This window comes from Acanthochromis polyacanthus, chromosome 1 (assembly GCF_021347895.1).
Source record: "Acanthochromis polyacanthus isolate Apoly-LR-REF ecotype Palm Island chromosome 1, KAUST_Apoly_ChrSc, whole genome shotgun sequence".
In the NCBI taxonomy this organism is placed as follows: Eukaryota; Metazoa; Chordata; class Actinopteri; family Pomacentridae; genus Acanthochromis; species Acanthochromis polyacanthus.
This window is the reverse complement of record NC_067113.1, coordinates 28,180,807-28,196,911: the sequence shown is the minus strand read 5'-3', so window position 1 is coordinate 28,196,911 and position 16,105 is coordinate 28,180,807. Positions and strand designations below refer to the sequence as shown.

The following is a 16,105-nucleotide window of genomic DNA, read 5'->3' as shown; positions in this document are numbered from 1 at the left end:
AACACCACCTGCTAGTCGGTGTCTTTTGAAAAAGCCTGTTGATGGTTTATTCGTTTTAATCACTACAGAATCAGTTTTGGGTGCAACACATGCCACATGTATAAAAGAATACAGTCACTTGTATTATGATTTTTCATATTTGATATAAACATTTACTTGACAAAGAATGCGACATGGCGACTTGACTGGAAATCATAAATAATAAACAGACATTGGTGACGTGATGGTCGATGGTACAGACAGAACAATGGAAAAGCTTCTGCAACTTCCACTACTGTAAGTGGACTACAAGCAGACACTCAGTCCGTGCTTGCATAGGCTAGAAATGGGGAAGCAAAAACCGTCGAAAGAGAATTTCTCTGCATTCGGCCCCTACGCCACCGACAGCCTCTCACCGAAACGCTCTTTCAAAAGCTTTACCAAGCGCCACTCTCTCTCTCGAGGGTCCTGCATCTTTAATGATCGCTGCGAATAGATTAGAAGATGAGACCTTTCGATTTAAAAAGTTTCTCCTTACAAAAAAGTTTCATACGAAGGAATGCAGTGTGTCCAGTAAACATATGTGAGGCTTTTTATTCCCCTCTTTTTGCTGCATTGGAAGTGGAGCAGCGACGAGGTTTTCAAAGCCAGAAGACTGTTCTCATTTTGCAGTGCTCTTCATTTCTGTAAACTTGTTGATATGTTCTCAGTAAACCAAGTTTTCTTTTAACGTCAAAATCAAATAAGCGGCCTGACAAAAGAAGCCAATTTTGGTTCATTGTGGGGGATGATGCGTGAGCACTGCGCCTAATGACGGCTGTAATTTTCCTCTGGATTGAGCGGCAGCAGTACGATGGAATCATAAGGGAAGGATGTCTAGTAAATACATTTCTGCTCATCCCAGAAGTCACTGAAGCAAAACGTAATACAATGTTTATGTGAAAGCTCTTCCTCTGAGATTAACCCGCAAACGGCAGCCCGAATATTCCTTCGAAAAAAGTGTCACACACAGAATCAAATGGAGGGAAGCATGCTCCCACATTACTGGAGGTGAACTAATGAGCTAATGAGTCACATACTGTACATCCCATGCAACAATACTAAATGAATTTAGTATGAGGGTTTCTCTTTTATAACCACCTAAAGATGCAAAAGGTAAGAGATTATATTTTTTGACACATAATATATGCATGCAAAGAACCTACTCTTCTTGGTTCCATCGTGTGAAAACATCTGGAACAGACAGGAGCCTCTCTATTCTCCAAGAGCTCAACAAGTTTGGATAGTAGAGACAGTTACAATTATCATAGGAATTATTGTTTTGTTACTATTATGTAAAGCGTACAGTAGTTGCAGCAGTGAACACCGGGGGATCCTAAATACTGCAGAAACATAATTTGATGCAGTGCTCCACTGATATACAAGCTAGGGTTGAATGAGAATGTATAGGGTTACTGTGCACAAATCACATTGGCATGTCTTGAAATAGAAATGCATGATATCTTATAGCTATATTCAAAATTATTCAGCATTTGACATTCTCATGCATACAACCACAAGAAGCGAGTCCATTGAAAAATAGTCCAAGCATATTGTTTGTTTGTTTTTTCCTGTGGAAATGGCAGAGAACCTAATGAGACATTAAAACGTGTGCTGCTGTCCAGAGTGTGTGGATACAGACGGGGGGCGAACAGCGAGCAGGTTCACTTCTGCATGTCGCACTGCAACAGCAGCACGATGGACGGGTCGCTCTTCGCCGCCTCTTTGAACTCCTCCAACGAGATCTGGTCGTCGTTGTTCTTATCCATTTTGCTGAAGATCTTGTCCACCCTCTGCTCTGGTGTCAGGCCGTCCTCGTTCATCTTCATCATGATCACAGTGCCCACCATTTTGTAGATCGCCTGTGGGTGAGCATGCAGTGAGAAATTAGCCGAGGATTGCGGGGCCTTATGTAATCCAACGAAGCCCACATGTGTTCATTTGTTTACGAAGATGCGGATTAGTAAGTGATTCCCAAACAGTGGGGGTTGTTTGTATGCTCTGGGTTAGTTATGCATGTGTGCAACTAACAACTCAACTACTGCAACAACAAAAAAACGATAATGAAACTAAAAATATTTTTTTTCATATTGGGGACATAATGACCAATTTTATTTTGGCTCCCGATCTGGTCCGAGTTATTTAATATTTAGCATCATTTAGCAATATCTAATACCATTTTTTTAGGTAGTGCATACTATAAGTATTGTAGATTAGCCGTAGTGCCTGATTGTACCACCAGGTGGAACCTTTCAATTCTCTCAAGCTTGTTTCATGCTTGGTCTGTGCGGTTCCATGCAGACAAATTACATCATTTTAACTGTGATGCTCCCTCACATGGCCCTTCTCAAGCCAAAAATTTCCTACACAGATGGGGACACAAGGAAAGCTGGCAGAAGAACAAGAGCTCCTAGCAGCGGAAGTTCAGAAACACTGATCCATCACACAGAGATCACCGTGACAACAATTCATGTCTTGAAATGAAAACTAACTGCTGAAATGCAACTATTCAGTAATATGCCACGTTGTAAGTGGTGTAAACAATGCCAAACTTCTTCTATTCTAGTTTAGTACTAGAGTAGACTAGGTAGATGTGTGTTTGCGATACACTGCCCCCTGCAGTTTGGGAGCAGACGCCGCATGGAGTATAATGTCACACACGGTCCTCCAGTGGATTTCCAAGCGCTTCATTTCCGCGCAGCTCGATCATGCAGAAAGCAGAACCCAGCCTTAAAGCTGCTGTCCGGAGTTTGAATCGCAGCATCTCCCAAAACACTGGTGGTCCCACCCTCCCTCCCTCTGATTTCGCCCCTTTATTTGTGCACGCCGCGCAGTACATGAGAGAAGTGCCCGGAGTGCTGCAGCATCTCGCCTGTTTTGCTGTTTTCCCCTCTTCTGCATTTAGTACATTTAGTAAATAATAAAGGAATTACGTTAGAATGCTGTATTGAGTCTAACTTGTCCTCATACCAAAATAACATGAATCTGCTAGGACGAACGAGTAAAGTTTCAATATGTGATTACACTCGTGTATCCCTCTCGATGACGTTGTTTATCAAACTTAGTGCATTTACGTGTGTATATGCGTTACATTGTTTATTTATTTCTATCTAGAGTTCAGAATTGCATGACTCCTCTGACGAAGAGTATGTCCCAGACGCCCCAACATCTTCCTCCAGAGGTCGGGCATCTAAACGAAGCCGTCAGCCGGGCTATGGAGGCCGTGGTCGGGGAGCGAGGCGAGCACCCCGAGCCAAAAAACGTCCTGCAGTCTCTTGGCCTGACAAGCCGTGGGATTGGTAACTTTTCTGGAAGTTGCTGAGCCCTGATGCTCTCTCCTCCACAAGCAAAACAAATGTGCGCGCGGTTGCGTAGTGCGTAGCTCGCCCACCTCTGCATGGGCTTGCTTGCTGTGCGCGTAACCGTTGATTGACAGCATGACAAAGCTGAAGCTCAAACTTGATTGGTCGGCAGCAACCGGCGCTTTTTGGAATAACATGGGGGTCTATGAGAGGAAGGCGGAGCTCAGGAATAAATTTTCATATCGCGTTATACTAACTTTATATTATAGTATCGAACTAGACTAACACATTTAAGCTTTGTTAAACAATGATACATAAATTGAAAACAAACGGAAACTCCGGACAGCAGCTTTAATAACTAGAGGAGACAGACACTTCACATTGTGGGGGTTTGGCTAGTAAGGGAGCACCGTGACATAGCTTTATCTTGGGCTTAATGACCTCCAGCTGGTGCAACACGTTAGAGAAAGCTTAGACAAACTTGTATAGCATTTTGGATAAGAAATAGCCATTTATACAGCTTGTGTCGTGCACCAGTGTAACAACAAATGTGAACAAATAATCAGGCTTAGCTTCCTGATTTTACTGATCCATTACAAATTGCTGTGATTGACTCTGATCCGGATTGTAGGGCGGGTTCTCGGCGTCCCTATTCAATATCTTCCACTTATTTATCTTACCATAAATTTACAATAACATAAGCTGCTTATCAACGGGATTCAGACGCTATAGAGGAGGCCAGACTGAGACCATTCGTTACACTGGGGTGACACAAAGAATGATATCTTTTCTTCTTGTGATTAGTTTTTCTGCATTCTCTGTAGTCTCGCACAGCCTTGTAAAAACAAACTGTTCAGTACTACAGAATAGTCTGTTTATGCAAGGCTATGCTTCTTTTTTTAACATAAAAATCTATGATTGTTCCTGCGTTTGCTTTCTTAATTGTTTCTTTTACAATTTAAATTACATTAGGGTGAGACTATAACTCAGGTTCTGGTTGTGTTGGGTGCTCAGAACGGCCTGTTTATGCAAAACAATGTGGGATTATGCCACCATTTTGAAAATTCTTAGAGTGGTCTTGCTCATTATAATTGTGCTGTAGGGGGAAAACGCTTTGGCTAATCACAGTCACAGTGGACGGAGCTGCACAAAGGATGTGGCTTTGGTGTTCCCTCAAAAAAAAATCTAATTTTCTTTCTGCTTGACAAACTGCTTTAGGCTAAATAGTCATTTTTTTTCCCGGTTAGTTTCATTTGCTTATGCAGATATGACAATGTAGAATTACACAATGAGGACTCATCTGTAATAAGCTCTTTTTTGTTTGTTTTACATAGCCCTCACTTCATTTAAAAAGAAATCCAGAATGGCCGTTCCAACTTGTGCTTCTTAAATTGTTTCTATTACAGTTTAAATTACATTGGAGCAAGGATATAACTTCAGTTCTGGTTGTACTGAGTGGTCAGAATGGCCTGGTCTTTTTTTTTTTTACTCTACAGTTTACATGTTTTGTGAGCTAGCTTTAGACCACCTCCCTTGGCTCTGCCCCTGGTTACAACACATTAACATTGCATGTTGCAATTAAAAATACATGGAAACCACTTCGCAAGCAAGCAGAAAACTAGAAATTGGGAACCGAAAGTAATGGATTGGCGGTTAAAATATCTCTAAATAGTCAAAAAAACAATCAAAATAGATTGCTCAATGTAGCAGATAAACACTCGAAAGCTAAAAAGCTGAAGCTGAGAAAACAAAAGTAATCCTCAAAATTTTTCAGCTAAGAGTAATGGTACAACTTCATGGTTAACCTGCGATTTTAATCACTGCTTAACCCATTATTGCCTGTCAAGATACTGGTGTTGTGCACATTATACACAACATATTGGACACTGCTGAAGTCGTTCTTTAAAATTATGCTGCTAAATAGAATAAAGACATGAAAATTGGATGAATATTTACCTAAAAGTAATGCATGAACAGTTGAAATAGATGGAAATGTCCAACTTTTGCCATGTAGATTAGTAGTAATGTGAAGGCAAGCTTGACCAAAGCAGCCAAAATAAATGTAATAACCTGTTTTATGTAGTTAATTGTGTTAAATAACATTCTGTTTCCAGTCATAGGAACACAGTTAAGCCTGTGGTGCTACAAAATACAGAAATATTGGAAACCTACGACACATCTTTGGAATAAAACACCACGTTTATCATTGCAGGAATCATCAGTACACTCCAATATCACGGGCACATATCAGATTTACTATACCGACCGTGCTTCCACAAATAGCATAATGCAACCCAACACAACTGCAGTTTTGTCATTATGAAACTGTCTGTATTCGAGGATTGCAGGTGTGCAGGAGACGGATGACAACAACAGAAATGCCACCAAAAAACCACCCCAACCCAGTTCCCAGATGAATGAAAGCCTAATGACCGTATAATCCCTCACCTCGATTATCTCCAGCATCTCCACTCTGGTGATTTTGCCGTCACCATCCAGGTCATACATGTTGAAGGCCCAGTTGAGTTTCTGCTCGAAGCTGCCGCGGGATGTGATGGACAGGGCGCAGATGAACTCTCGGAAGTCGATGGTGCCGTCTCCGTTTTTGTCAAAGGTTCTGAAGGCGTGCTGTGCAAACTTTGACGCGTCGCCGTAAGGGAAGAACTGAGCGAGAAGCACGAGTTCATGAGTGAAAATAGCAGTGGCACGATGAAATATTCAGAAAGATGTAAACGAAGAAAAGAAAGGTGGCATCTGGTGGATACAAACCTTCACATACAGCTGCTGGAACTCCTCCAGATTCAGCCGGCCAGTGGGGCAGTCTTTCAGGAAGCCTTTGTACCACTGCTTCAGCTCGTGCTCGTTAAACTCTGTGTTCTTCACCAGATCCTCCATCACCTCGGGAGTCAGCTTGCTGTTCTGCTTTCCCATGGTTCCTGTGGTGCAAGAACACGTGAATAATGCATTTATCCATGCTTGAGCCGCGGCTGTACGAAGATCCCCCTTTTTATTTCCACTTCAAACCTGGGAGTAAATGTGTGTGTGGTGTTTTTTTTTCTTTTTTTCGTGGATGGCAGCAAATATTTCCCTGGTGCTCGTGTTCTATTTCTGTCCCCCCCCCCTCTCAGCCTGTTTGTACCAGCCTGTGGCCCGGCTAGCGCTGACCTGGATCATCACTGTCACAGCAGATCCAGTTCATCAAATGTTTCGATCACTGCTATCAAGTTTCCACTGCGAAACGCTGTCCTGTAGCCCCGACAATGACAACAAAGCCTGTACTCGGTTGTTAAAGAGACGCTTGCTGCAGCAGATCTAGTGTGGGCAACATGCAGGAGCGCACAGCAGGGCCTGTTGTAATCTGGATCAGTGGGGGAATAACAGAACTGTATGGAATATAGTGTTTAAAGCAGCAATAGGGAATCCATACAGTCAATCAGTAGTGGAATAATTTGTCATCCAAACCAAACAGCTGCAATCATGACAAAGTTGAACAACTACACCAAAGCAGCCCCCCACATTCATGAATTATTGACTCATGATGTAGCAAATGACATAAGGTGGCCAAGGAATGCGTCAGTTTCCAAATATACATAATTCAGCAAATGAGGCAGCAGAATATTATTTACATAACTGAATAGAGGCCACTGCAGGGATTATCCACAACTTGAGACCAGCATATGGTCCACATCTCTGCAGCAGCAGCAGCAGCAGCAGCAGGCTGGACAGCTCCTCCACTGACAGCACTGCATTGGCTCAGGCCTTCCAAAAACAAACAGCACAAATGTGCGCTGCAGCCCAAAAAAAAAAGAAAAGAAAAAAATCTGTGCAATTTAATGTTCGCCCTCCTGCGTGTCACCGAACGCACCCAGACTGTCATGATTACTTATTACAGGCGCAGATGTAGGGTTTTATCTCTAAAACAGGCTGCCATGAATGACCTTGAGGAGTAACATTTTGCAGGAAGATGACAAAACTGTTTCACGGAGCGCCGAGCAGGAGGGAAAAAAACGGCTCGACAGCGTGCAACTGCGGCGTTTTCTGTTTTGTTTTGGACAAAATATCCACCCCATATGGCACAGGCCACAGGTACTTATTCTTGGCCACATAGAAGCAATCAGATGCTGTTTTATTTCACGCTTTGGGCAATGACATCCCGAGTTAATGCTATTAAAGCTAACCGCCTCCTGTGAGAGCAGAGAGCGGAGACGCTGCTGCATTCCGATGGAAACGACGCAGTGAGAGCATTTTCAGATTACACTCCACAATCCTGTCGTAATGGTACAGAAAAATGCCACAAGAAATGCTCTAAGCACAGCAGATCTGCTATTTTTAAAACGCCAGGCAGCTCCCTCGATGCCACCGCAGAGCCACAGTAGCTGCGCGTAAAAGCCAATTAATTGCGCAAAAACCTCGGTGACATTTTGTCACTTCGTCAAAACACCCCTCGCTGTCTTATTTCTGTTTTTCTCCTCGTTTCCAGGCAAAACGCAGAGGCTTTATTTTAAGGGATGCGCAGGTGCCAGTGAGCCAGCCCCTCTCCTCAATCCCTCATTCATTCACACCGAAGGAAAATATGAAACATAATGCGCGACACGTTAACATCAACCCCTTCACCGCCTGCTGCATCTCCAAAAAACACACACACCTATGTACATGTGCAAGGCGATCACTTCTTACCTTATTATTTCTGGTGGATTCTCTATCGGAATAAATCTGCCCTGGCTTCTGCAAAGTACAGAAAACCCCTCTTCCGATGGAAACGTTTTGCCCAAAAGGGATTATTCTCAACACTGCTCGCCTCCTGTTAAAAAAAAAAACCCACCCCGCTAATGAAATTTCTGGATTTTCCCGACGTTATTCCAGATGAGGCGCAGCAGGGACCGATCCCACGCCAGTCTTTGGTTATGCGACTACAGGAGCGCGGCGTCACCCGTGTGCATCACAGCCTGATCATAAGTTCACTGTAGCTCTGCTGCTCGGTTTGGGTTCAGCTGGATCCTGTCACGTTATAACAGGATCCTTCATCGTGATGAGGAGGATCATGCCTGAGCTTTCATCATCAGGAAACAAACATGTTGGGTGCAGTAAACAGTGCGCAAGATTGGAGAGCTTTGTGGATGCATTTGAGACAAAATATTGCTGCAGCTAATCAGGAATTTGCATTTAAAGATGAAGCATTGTAACCCAGTGGTCCTTTAAACGACTTAACAAGAAGAATGAATCAATCAGGGCCCCTAAAGCTTCTCATAACTGCTCACAGATTCAAAACCAGGATATTAAAATACACCTCCCACATTTTCACTAAAATAAAGTCTATAAAATGAATTAATTATTTAAATGTTTGTTTTCTTGTAGACTGAAACCTGCAAGTTTAACCTCAACATAACCTTATATTCCCAGAGCTTTCAGCCCTAATCCCCTGGCTCTCTTCAAATGTGTCCCCAAGGTCATGGATCCTTTTAATTTGGTTTCAAAGCTTTCCTCTGCAGGAAATAAAATCCTGGTGGAAGAATGATGCTGAATCCTCCCAGAAAGTAGTCACATGGAGCATACAAACGGGTATCGGTTAAAAAAAATCTCTTTTTCCTTGGACAGACTCACATTTAGTCAAGTTTTGTCTTCGAATATTGCCCATAAGTATGCATGGAAAATGCTAATGGTTGCCCCAGTTGTTCTCTTGTCCATGCTGGCATTGGATTTACAGCATACAGCAGAACTTAGTACACCCCTGTGCAAAGTCTTAAATGTGAAATCATTCATTGTATCATCCCTCAATGACTGCATTATTTATGAGCTCATAAGTGGAGTATTTCCTCTTATGGACAATCAAATGCAGCTTCTTCAGAAAGGCTATACTGAAAAGTAGAAACTCAGTGCTATCAAAGTAAATACATCTGTGATCACTTGACACACAAGTTAGAAAACCTGTGATCACTGAAACTAAATTAAGAACACCAGTGGTTTCCAGTTAGCTTTATTGCAAGAATGTGGTTAGAAAATGACCTGAACCTTCTTGGTTTGGACCTATGTGTTGTGTTTATTTCCATGTGTGCATCATGGCTCTATGTGGGAAAGAATGAATAAATCAGTGGAACCACAGTTGCAGCAGTAATCAGGAGGTACAGAATGAGTCGTAGTGCCACCAATCAGAGCCGCTGTGGTCACCTTCCTACAAAAGATGCCACAGACAATGGACCACTTCTATAATTCAACTCTGAAAAACAGACAGGCAGCTGCTTCAGACTTGGTACAGGGGTTAGCAGTGGAAATCCGATTATTTTGTATCAGCTCAGAAATGTGAAGAACAGTTCATAACATCAACCTCTGTGGACTGCATCCAAGACAAACAAAACCTGGCTTGCTTTTTCGAACAAAACTGCCAGATAAAACTTTGATAAAGAGCATGGGAAGAAGTCTGCCTTTAACCCTCACATTGTAGTTAAAACTGGCAAACGGCTTGTGGAACTTTGATTAATTGGAGCTTCATGTGGGAATATGCACTAAAAACAGTCACCTGATCTGACAAAGACCTTAATATCTAGGTCCTACTTACCTGATTCTAGCAGCCCGTGACAAAATCTACTTTTGCGGATTATTTCAGCTCCTGAACACGGTGAATGTTCCTAAACTAATTTGCCTTTAATCAAATTAGTGCCTTCCAAAAGGTAGTATTTCAGGAAACAGAATGCACAGAAGGGGGGAAGGAGCGAGAGGTCGATGGTTGTTTTTCACAGCAGGCATTTTAACTTAGCGTCCCAGTAAATCATGGTTGTGTCAGAGAGAACCAGAATTGTGCACAATACTGAAGTCTTCAGACTGCACCAGCTATCATTATTATTCACACGTGTGCTTTTCATGCTGCGATGTCAAAATGTCTTCTGTGAATAGACAACATGATGAATAACAGTGGAGGCCCGGCAGCTCATTTCTGAAAGTCAAACCACATTTTAACCTCACAGTTCCATTCATTTGACTCCAAGCTTGGTGATCATATCAGCCTTGAGGAGCCCAAAATAGATCTGTATTGAACTGCAGGCCTGCAACAGAAGAGCTCGACTGTGAGGTGTGAATTTTACCAGAATTACATAATATACTGATTGCACAGAGCAAAGCCTGTGATGCTAATCTGCAGATATGAAATGAACTTGTTTCCGATTTACGGGGACCCCTTGAGATCCCCGAAAGGAACCTCAGAAGGTCCCTGGGCACCAATTTGAGAGCCACAAATATAGGTCGCCTTTGTTAAATCATGTGTATTGAAGAACAAATGAAGCTCCCAGCCAAAATAATTCTCAAACGTGTGGACCCAAATCCAAATCTGGGTCCATTCAGGACGCTAAAAACGAGCGCTAACTGTGGATCCACAAGCCAAAGGCAAAGCAGTTCTAGCTCATGAGAAATAAAAAGTCTGTGCCGCACACAAACATCTCTGATTACTTGATTTCTTAATTTAATACTCACATACAGTACGGCATACACGTAAGATTTCCTTTACATCTCACAAACACAAAAGCAAACAGTTAAATACGTCGATAACTTTTAGCACCAGCGCAGAGTACTGATCCTGCTCAGCTGTCTCTAAAACTCTTATTCATAGTGATTTTCAAAATAAAACACCTTGGTTTGATCTCACTAGGCATGGCTTACATGTAATATCTTTACAGCAGCATTCACTTACAAAGGTTAATTGATTAAAAAAGGATGCATACTGCACACCAAAAGTGGTATACAAAAGCAATAGTATATTATATACCCATTTACATGGCCGTGTAGGTTTTCTCAGTGGGACATTTAAGTGTTTCACGTGTTTCTGTATCAACACTGATGCTTGATAAAAACATAGAAACATATGCGTTTTAAAAAAACGTTCTTGTGAGTATACATGAGGAGGCTATGGAGAGAATTAGCATGTAACAACCTTGCATAATGAAACATAAATATATCACGTTCACAATGCTCTCGCTTTTCTTTATATACTGTACATTTACAAGAGAGCTGCAGTCTGTCTATTGTTCTGCGTTGTTAGGTTATACTGTTTTTTTATATGAAAATCATAGCAAAAAAAGAAATGACAAATTCAATGGGGACATTACTTTCTGTTACACAGTAATGTGAAAAAATAGTATCAAAATGATTTTCTAAATCTCTCAATCAAAAAGCAACGTAGCATTTAATGCACCATTTGTCAGTACAGTAATAGATATGTTTTTCAGCTCGGTCGACACGAGTAAACAAGATCGAGAAGGAGTTTCTTAAGGTATAAAGTGTTTTCTGTTATACATTTCTTGTCAGATGATGAGTATATATAATGCAGCAGACAGATGTGCTGCTCAGGAAGGTTTGTCAGACAAAACACTGGCCTTCTTTTAATGATTACATTATGTCGTGTGACGTGTATGAAAGATGCACTTACACAATCTGAAGTTCAAAATCTGTGCCAAAAGTAGAGTAAGGAAGAGAAGAAGAGCACTAAATGACATCATGGAAATCTTTAGCAAAATGCACCAAGATGGTTCAAACCTTCGCTTCTAGTCTGTGAGCCAATGGGAAAAGAGAAACATCTCCAGGAAAGAGGCGCACCAGTCCAGGCTTGAAAGTGTTCATAGAGTTTCTTCTATTTTCTCCAAACAGGTGTTTTTATTACAACATTTTTAAGGGGTTTGCTCATAATGGTGAGCCGAGACAGAATGATCATCTAAATCTGTGGCTTCTCGCGGCTTTGTGCAGCTTCACAGAGAGTTTCGGCTAATTTTTCTCTCTTAAAATGCATTGTTTTGGCCACATAAGACAGCTGATTTCAGAATCTCTATCTCTGCCTTCTCAGCACCAAAGGTCAAAAAGTCACAGTCTCACGAGCTGGTGAAAAGAAAACAAAAAGTGGAGCATTCAGCAGCTAATGAGCAGGATATTTCCCTCAGGAGTTGGTGGAGACCAAAAATGGAGCTACAAGAGAGTTAATATTGGGCTTGGATACACCAAGTAGCCAAAACTGTGACTCCAGATGAATGATATTGTCGATGCATAACATGTGCAATTGCATTTGCTGGAGGAGCTGAAAATATGATGTAATAGTGTGATAGTGTGATTACAGATCTTTTCCACTGCTGTTGGGCAGGCAAAAAATCAATTACTGCAGGTTTTTGTCAAGTTAAAAACTATGTACATTGTCTTTTTTTTCTTTACAGTGTTTTAGGTAAAATTAAAGCAAAAATAAATACAATCTGATTGATGTTAGAAAAGCTGCAGGTGATTGGAGAATCTTACGTTCATGTTTACTCCCTAATTTCAGCATTAAGCTGGATGTCGCTTTGTTTTCGTCTCACCTTCCTAATGCTAAAGTCTTCATAAAAGACTAAAAGTACAGGTCTATCTGCCTTCACATTTCACCTATTGTGTGGCTTTTGTGGATTTTTTTGTTACTTATTGCATTATACCACTGAAAAAGGAGCTAAACAACTGCAGAACTGTTAACCTATTTGAAGAAGAGAAAGGGACACATCTCACATTGGGCAACCCTAACTGAAGTGACGCACCTCAAGCTGGTGGAGATTCTACATTCTTCCCATTGGCTCACAGATCTGGGGGGTCTCCAGATGTGACCCTTCTCACATCTGGATTTAAGGGCAGGACAGTTTTCAGAACTTAGTCTGCTTAAGTTTGTCGATGTGGTAGCAAAGCTTCAAGGCCGGCCCCAGCTTCAGTCCGAGGTACTTCATGATCATGTCACTTTTTAACAGTAACAAAGCGTTTCCATCTATCTCCTGAGGAAAGCAGAGGAAGTTAAAATCAGCCAGGTTCATTATTCAGGTTCATTCTTGCTAAATTGAATCAGCAGCGTAACAAGGCGACATGGCAACAATACAACAGACTTACATGTTTCCTGAACACGTCTGCGTGAGGGCCGAGAGCCTGGGGATCCGCATCCCTGATGAACCAAACAACATCCTCCACAGACCAGGTGGACGGGTCCTTATTGGATGGAGCTTTGGACTCCTGGGACTCTGAGGATGTATTATAGCCTCCTGGAGGGATAAGGACAAGAAGGTGACTTCATTTTTTGTGCCTCAGGGGGAAATACAAGTCACAACAAGACCGGTTTTCCGTCCTCACCTGTCCTGTTGCTCTCTGGGAAGGTGTTTGGGCTGGTGGCCGACTGTCTGCACATGCTCATGGAGGCCGAACCGTTGGAGAACTGCTGCGACGAACGAAACCCATAGGAGGACTTTGGCGAGTAGGACGAGCTTATGGTGCTGAAAGCAGAATCTCCAGGATCGACGGAGTAGCGTTTCCCGTCTGACTGGTCTAAATGGTAGTCCTCTGCCATGGATGTTTCTGCTGAAGACAAGATGGAGACTTGGATCAATGACCCTGCAGATGCAAAGAATTAGTTGATATCATTGCAGTGACTGGTTCATTAGGGAATAGGAGGAGGTACCGTCTGACTGGTAGGAGCCACCGCTGTGTTGGGTAATGGGCTGATCACTGAAGAGGTTTTCACAGTGCAAGCTGCGACAGAGCTTCTTCAGAAAGCGAAGCACATAGTCGATGCTGTTCACCACGGGGAGACTCAGGAGATGCTGCTTCCCATCAAACGTGGCTGGAGGAGCAAAATAGGGAACCGCTTGAGACACAGTTTAGATGCAGTTCCTCACAAATCAGGTCATTAAACCTTTTGGTAATTTTGTTTTCTCAGCACCACCTCAAGAGAAGAAGCTATTAAACAAACAGACACCTGGGCGAGGTCTTGGTACAACACCTGATATTTTTTCTCCCCCGTAGCCTTGCGTGAGGAGAGTGAACACTGTTTTCTGCTGGAAGGCGCTATCGATGCAGCCCTGGACGGCCTGCTGCAGCACCACAGAGGGTCTGTCGGGTCCGAAGTGGTCGGGGAGCTGCTGGATCTTCTTCCTGTCCAGGTTGGGACCAGTGTTGGCCTGCTTGTTGATGTAGATACAGACTGGAACAGGACAAGCACAGGTGGATTGTGAATATTTGAATAATATGCCATTTTGATGTCATCAAACCAGTCTAGGTTACGCAAAAGAAGGCCATAAATACTTCTTAGATGGGATTTAGTGTTTCAAGTCTTACCTGTGAGCACCTGGGGTGTGGCAGAGTGGGGGATGGTGGCAGCATCCTGTGGAATGGAGCTCATATCAGGCTCAGGGGTGCTGCTGGGTGGAGATATAGCCAGCGGTGTCATCACCATCCTGGGTTTGAGCTGCAGAGGGGGAAGTTTTGGTTGTTTTTCAGCATATTAGTGATTTGATGCTACTAAATCATGCAAATGTGGGGTGTGTTTATAGTAATTTTCCCCCTTAGACATGAAAACAACTTCATAATCTTCGACTACAGCAGAATAAAGATGTTAAGTTGCTGTTAAACCGGGGTCCCACAACATCTGAAAGGCATGCAGCCTGTCTGTGTACACATGCATTTTTAAACACGCTGCACCCACACACAGCACAACATCCCACACACCCCATCCCCCCTCATCATCTGGCTGACCTTGAAGCCCGGCTTTCTCCCCCTCTTCTTGGGCACTTTGAGCGGTGGCAGCGACTCGGGGTAACGGTTTGGAAAATCCATCTTGGCGACATTGCGGAGCGGGGGTCTCCCTCTCTTCCTGCCCGGTATCTTCCCCGTCTGGCTGGGGATGAAGGAGGGAGCCACTGCAGCCGATTGCATCTCACTGTTGTCTGATTTCTGCGCCGACGTTGCTGCAGGTACACTCATTTGGAGCTGGAGACAAAGGGTGAAACAAGCAGTGAGCTCAGGCTGGAGAAACACACTGAAGCATGCACTTTACTCGCACATTAATCCTCCTCAGTAGCAGCAGCAGCAGCTACATACTAGAGAGCAGTGTTAGCATCAGTCCAGACTGGCAAAGGTGTGCATCCAAATGCCGGGAGGCTGCACTGCTGAGCAATGCAGTGACAGGAGCAGCATTTAGCAGAGCATCATAATAATAAAGGAAAAACTGGAACACAAAAGGCAGCCGTGCATGAGCCGAGGAGGAAACAGCACCTCCATCCTGCACTGATAACACACCAATAAACCTGAGAGGAAGAGGGAGATAGAGAGGGAGGGAGGGGGGGAGACTATTACCTGCTGTCTTCTATTGTGAAAGCCCACAGCCAAGCCCTTTTGTCTTAAATCCCAGGAGCCTGAAGGCGACTATTAAAGCTAAAATCCCCTCACAATGCAGGAAAAGCCATCTTGCTCTTGCTGTACGTGGCTTTTTCCCCTCGTTGCCTTTTGGTTAACACACTGCCGCTGCTGCTGCTGTTACTGCTGCTGCTGCTGCTGCTGCTCGGCACCCAGGCTGCAGACATCTCATTAGACTAATGCATTCAGCAGTGGCAGAGGGAGGAGGGAAATTGACTTCACCATGGCTACCCAGCTATGAATTACCATTATGATGACAGCTTCCACCCTAATCTTTAATAAAATAAAGCATAGCAGCAAGAAGCAGCTACTGCCATCTCCCGTGCAGCAGCTAATCTTAAAGAATAAAGTGAGATTCACGCCACTAGAATTTATCTTTGTGGTATTTTTTTTTTTACAGATTTGTCAAAGCACACAGCATGTAAACAAACAATAAGCGGTCAGCCGACACTCACCATCCAGGACAGATGTGGAGATGTGGAGTATCCCTATGTTGTGTTGCCGTTTCCTATATTTTTTTGTGTGTGTGCTGCTTCCAATAGCAGAGCGAGGATCTCAAAGCGAGGCGGATTCCACTGTAATACTGTATATATCTGTGTGTGTGTGTGTGTGTGTGT

General features: G+C 43.1%; 2 protein-coding genes across 5 annotated transcripts; both read right to left on the bottom strand.

The window, feature by feature from the left end:
- Positions 1-21: 21 nt before the first annotated feature.
- vsnl1b (visinin-like 1b) lies at positions 22-8,344 on the bottom strand. The gene is made up of 4 exons (XM_022212893.2): positions 7,998-8,344; positions 6,090-6,256; positions 5,769-5,984; positions 22-1,880 (listed from the first exon to the last, which is right to left on the bottom strand). Exons 2-4 carry the CDS (start codon positions 6,249-6,251, stop codon positions 1,683-1,685), a joined length of 576 nt encoding a protein of 191 aa, XP_022068585.1. The 5' UTR covers positions 6,252-6,256; positions 7,998-8,344; the 3' UTR covers positions 22-1,682.
- Positions 8,345-10,748: 2,404 nt separating this feature from the next.
- scml4 (Scm polycomb group protein like 4) lies at positions 10,749-16,105 on the bottom strand. Of its 4 annotated transcripts, none has more exons than XM_022212888.2 (8): positions 15,944-16,105; positions 14,829-15,062; positions 14,412-14,541; positions 14,077-14,277; positions 13,756-13,917; positions 13,431-13,655; positions 13,194-13,342; positions 10,749-13,081 (listed from the first exon to the last, which is right to left on the bottom strand). In XM_022212888.2, exons 1-8 carry the CDS (start codon positions 15,944-15,946, stop codon positions 12,956-12,958), a joined length of 1,230 nt encoding a protein of 409 aa, XP_022068580.1. In that variant the 5' UTR covers positions 15,947-16,105; the 3' UTR covers positions 10,749-12,955. The 4 variants fall into 4 exon arrangements, with proteins under 4 accessions (XP_022068580.1, XP_022068581.1, XP_022068582.1 ...); XM_022212889.2 differs by having other exon boundaries at positions 13,431-13,652; XM_022212890.2 differs by lacking the exon at positions 15,944-16,105 and adding an exon at positions 15,429-15,664.

Excerpts from the sequence above, each read along its gene's own strand:
- vsnl1b (XM_022212893.2), bottom strand. The coding sequence starts at position 6,251 with ATGGGAAAGCAGAACAGCAAGCTGACTCCCGAGGTGATGGAGGATCTG. Across the intron at positions 5,985-6,089 it reads TCCAGCAGCTGTATGTGAAG|TTCTTCCCTTACGGCGACGC; the intron begins GTTTGTATCCAC and ends CTTCTCGCTCAG. Across the intron at positions 1,881-5,768 it reads AGATGCTGGAGATAATCGAG|GCGATCTACAAAATGGTGGG; the intron begins GTGAGGGATTAT and ends GCTCACCCACAG.
- scml4 (XM_022212888.2), bottom strand. Across the intron at positions 14,542-14,828 it reads GGAGAAAGCCGGGCTTCAAG|CTCAAACCCAGGATGGTGAT; the intron begins GTCAGCCAGATG and ends CCCCCTCTGCAG. Across the intron at positions 13,343-13,430 it reads CCCAGAGAGCAACAGGACAG|GAGGCTATAATACATCCTCA; the intron begins GTGAGGACGGAA and ends TTATCCCTCCAG.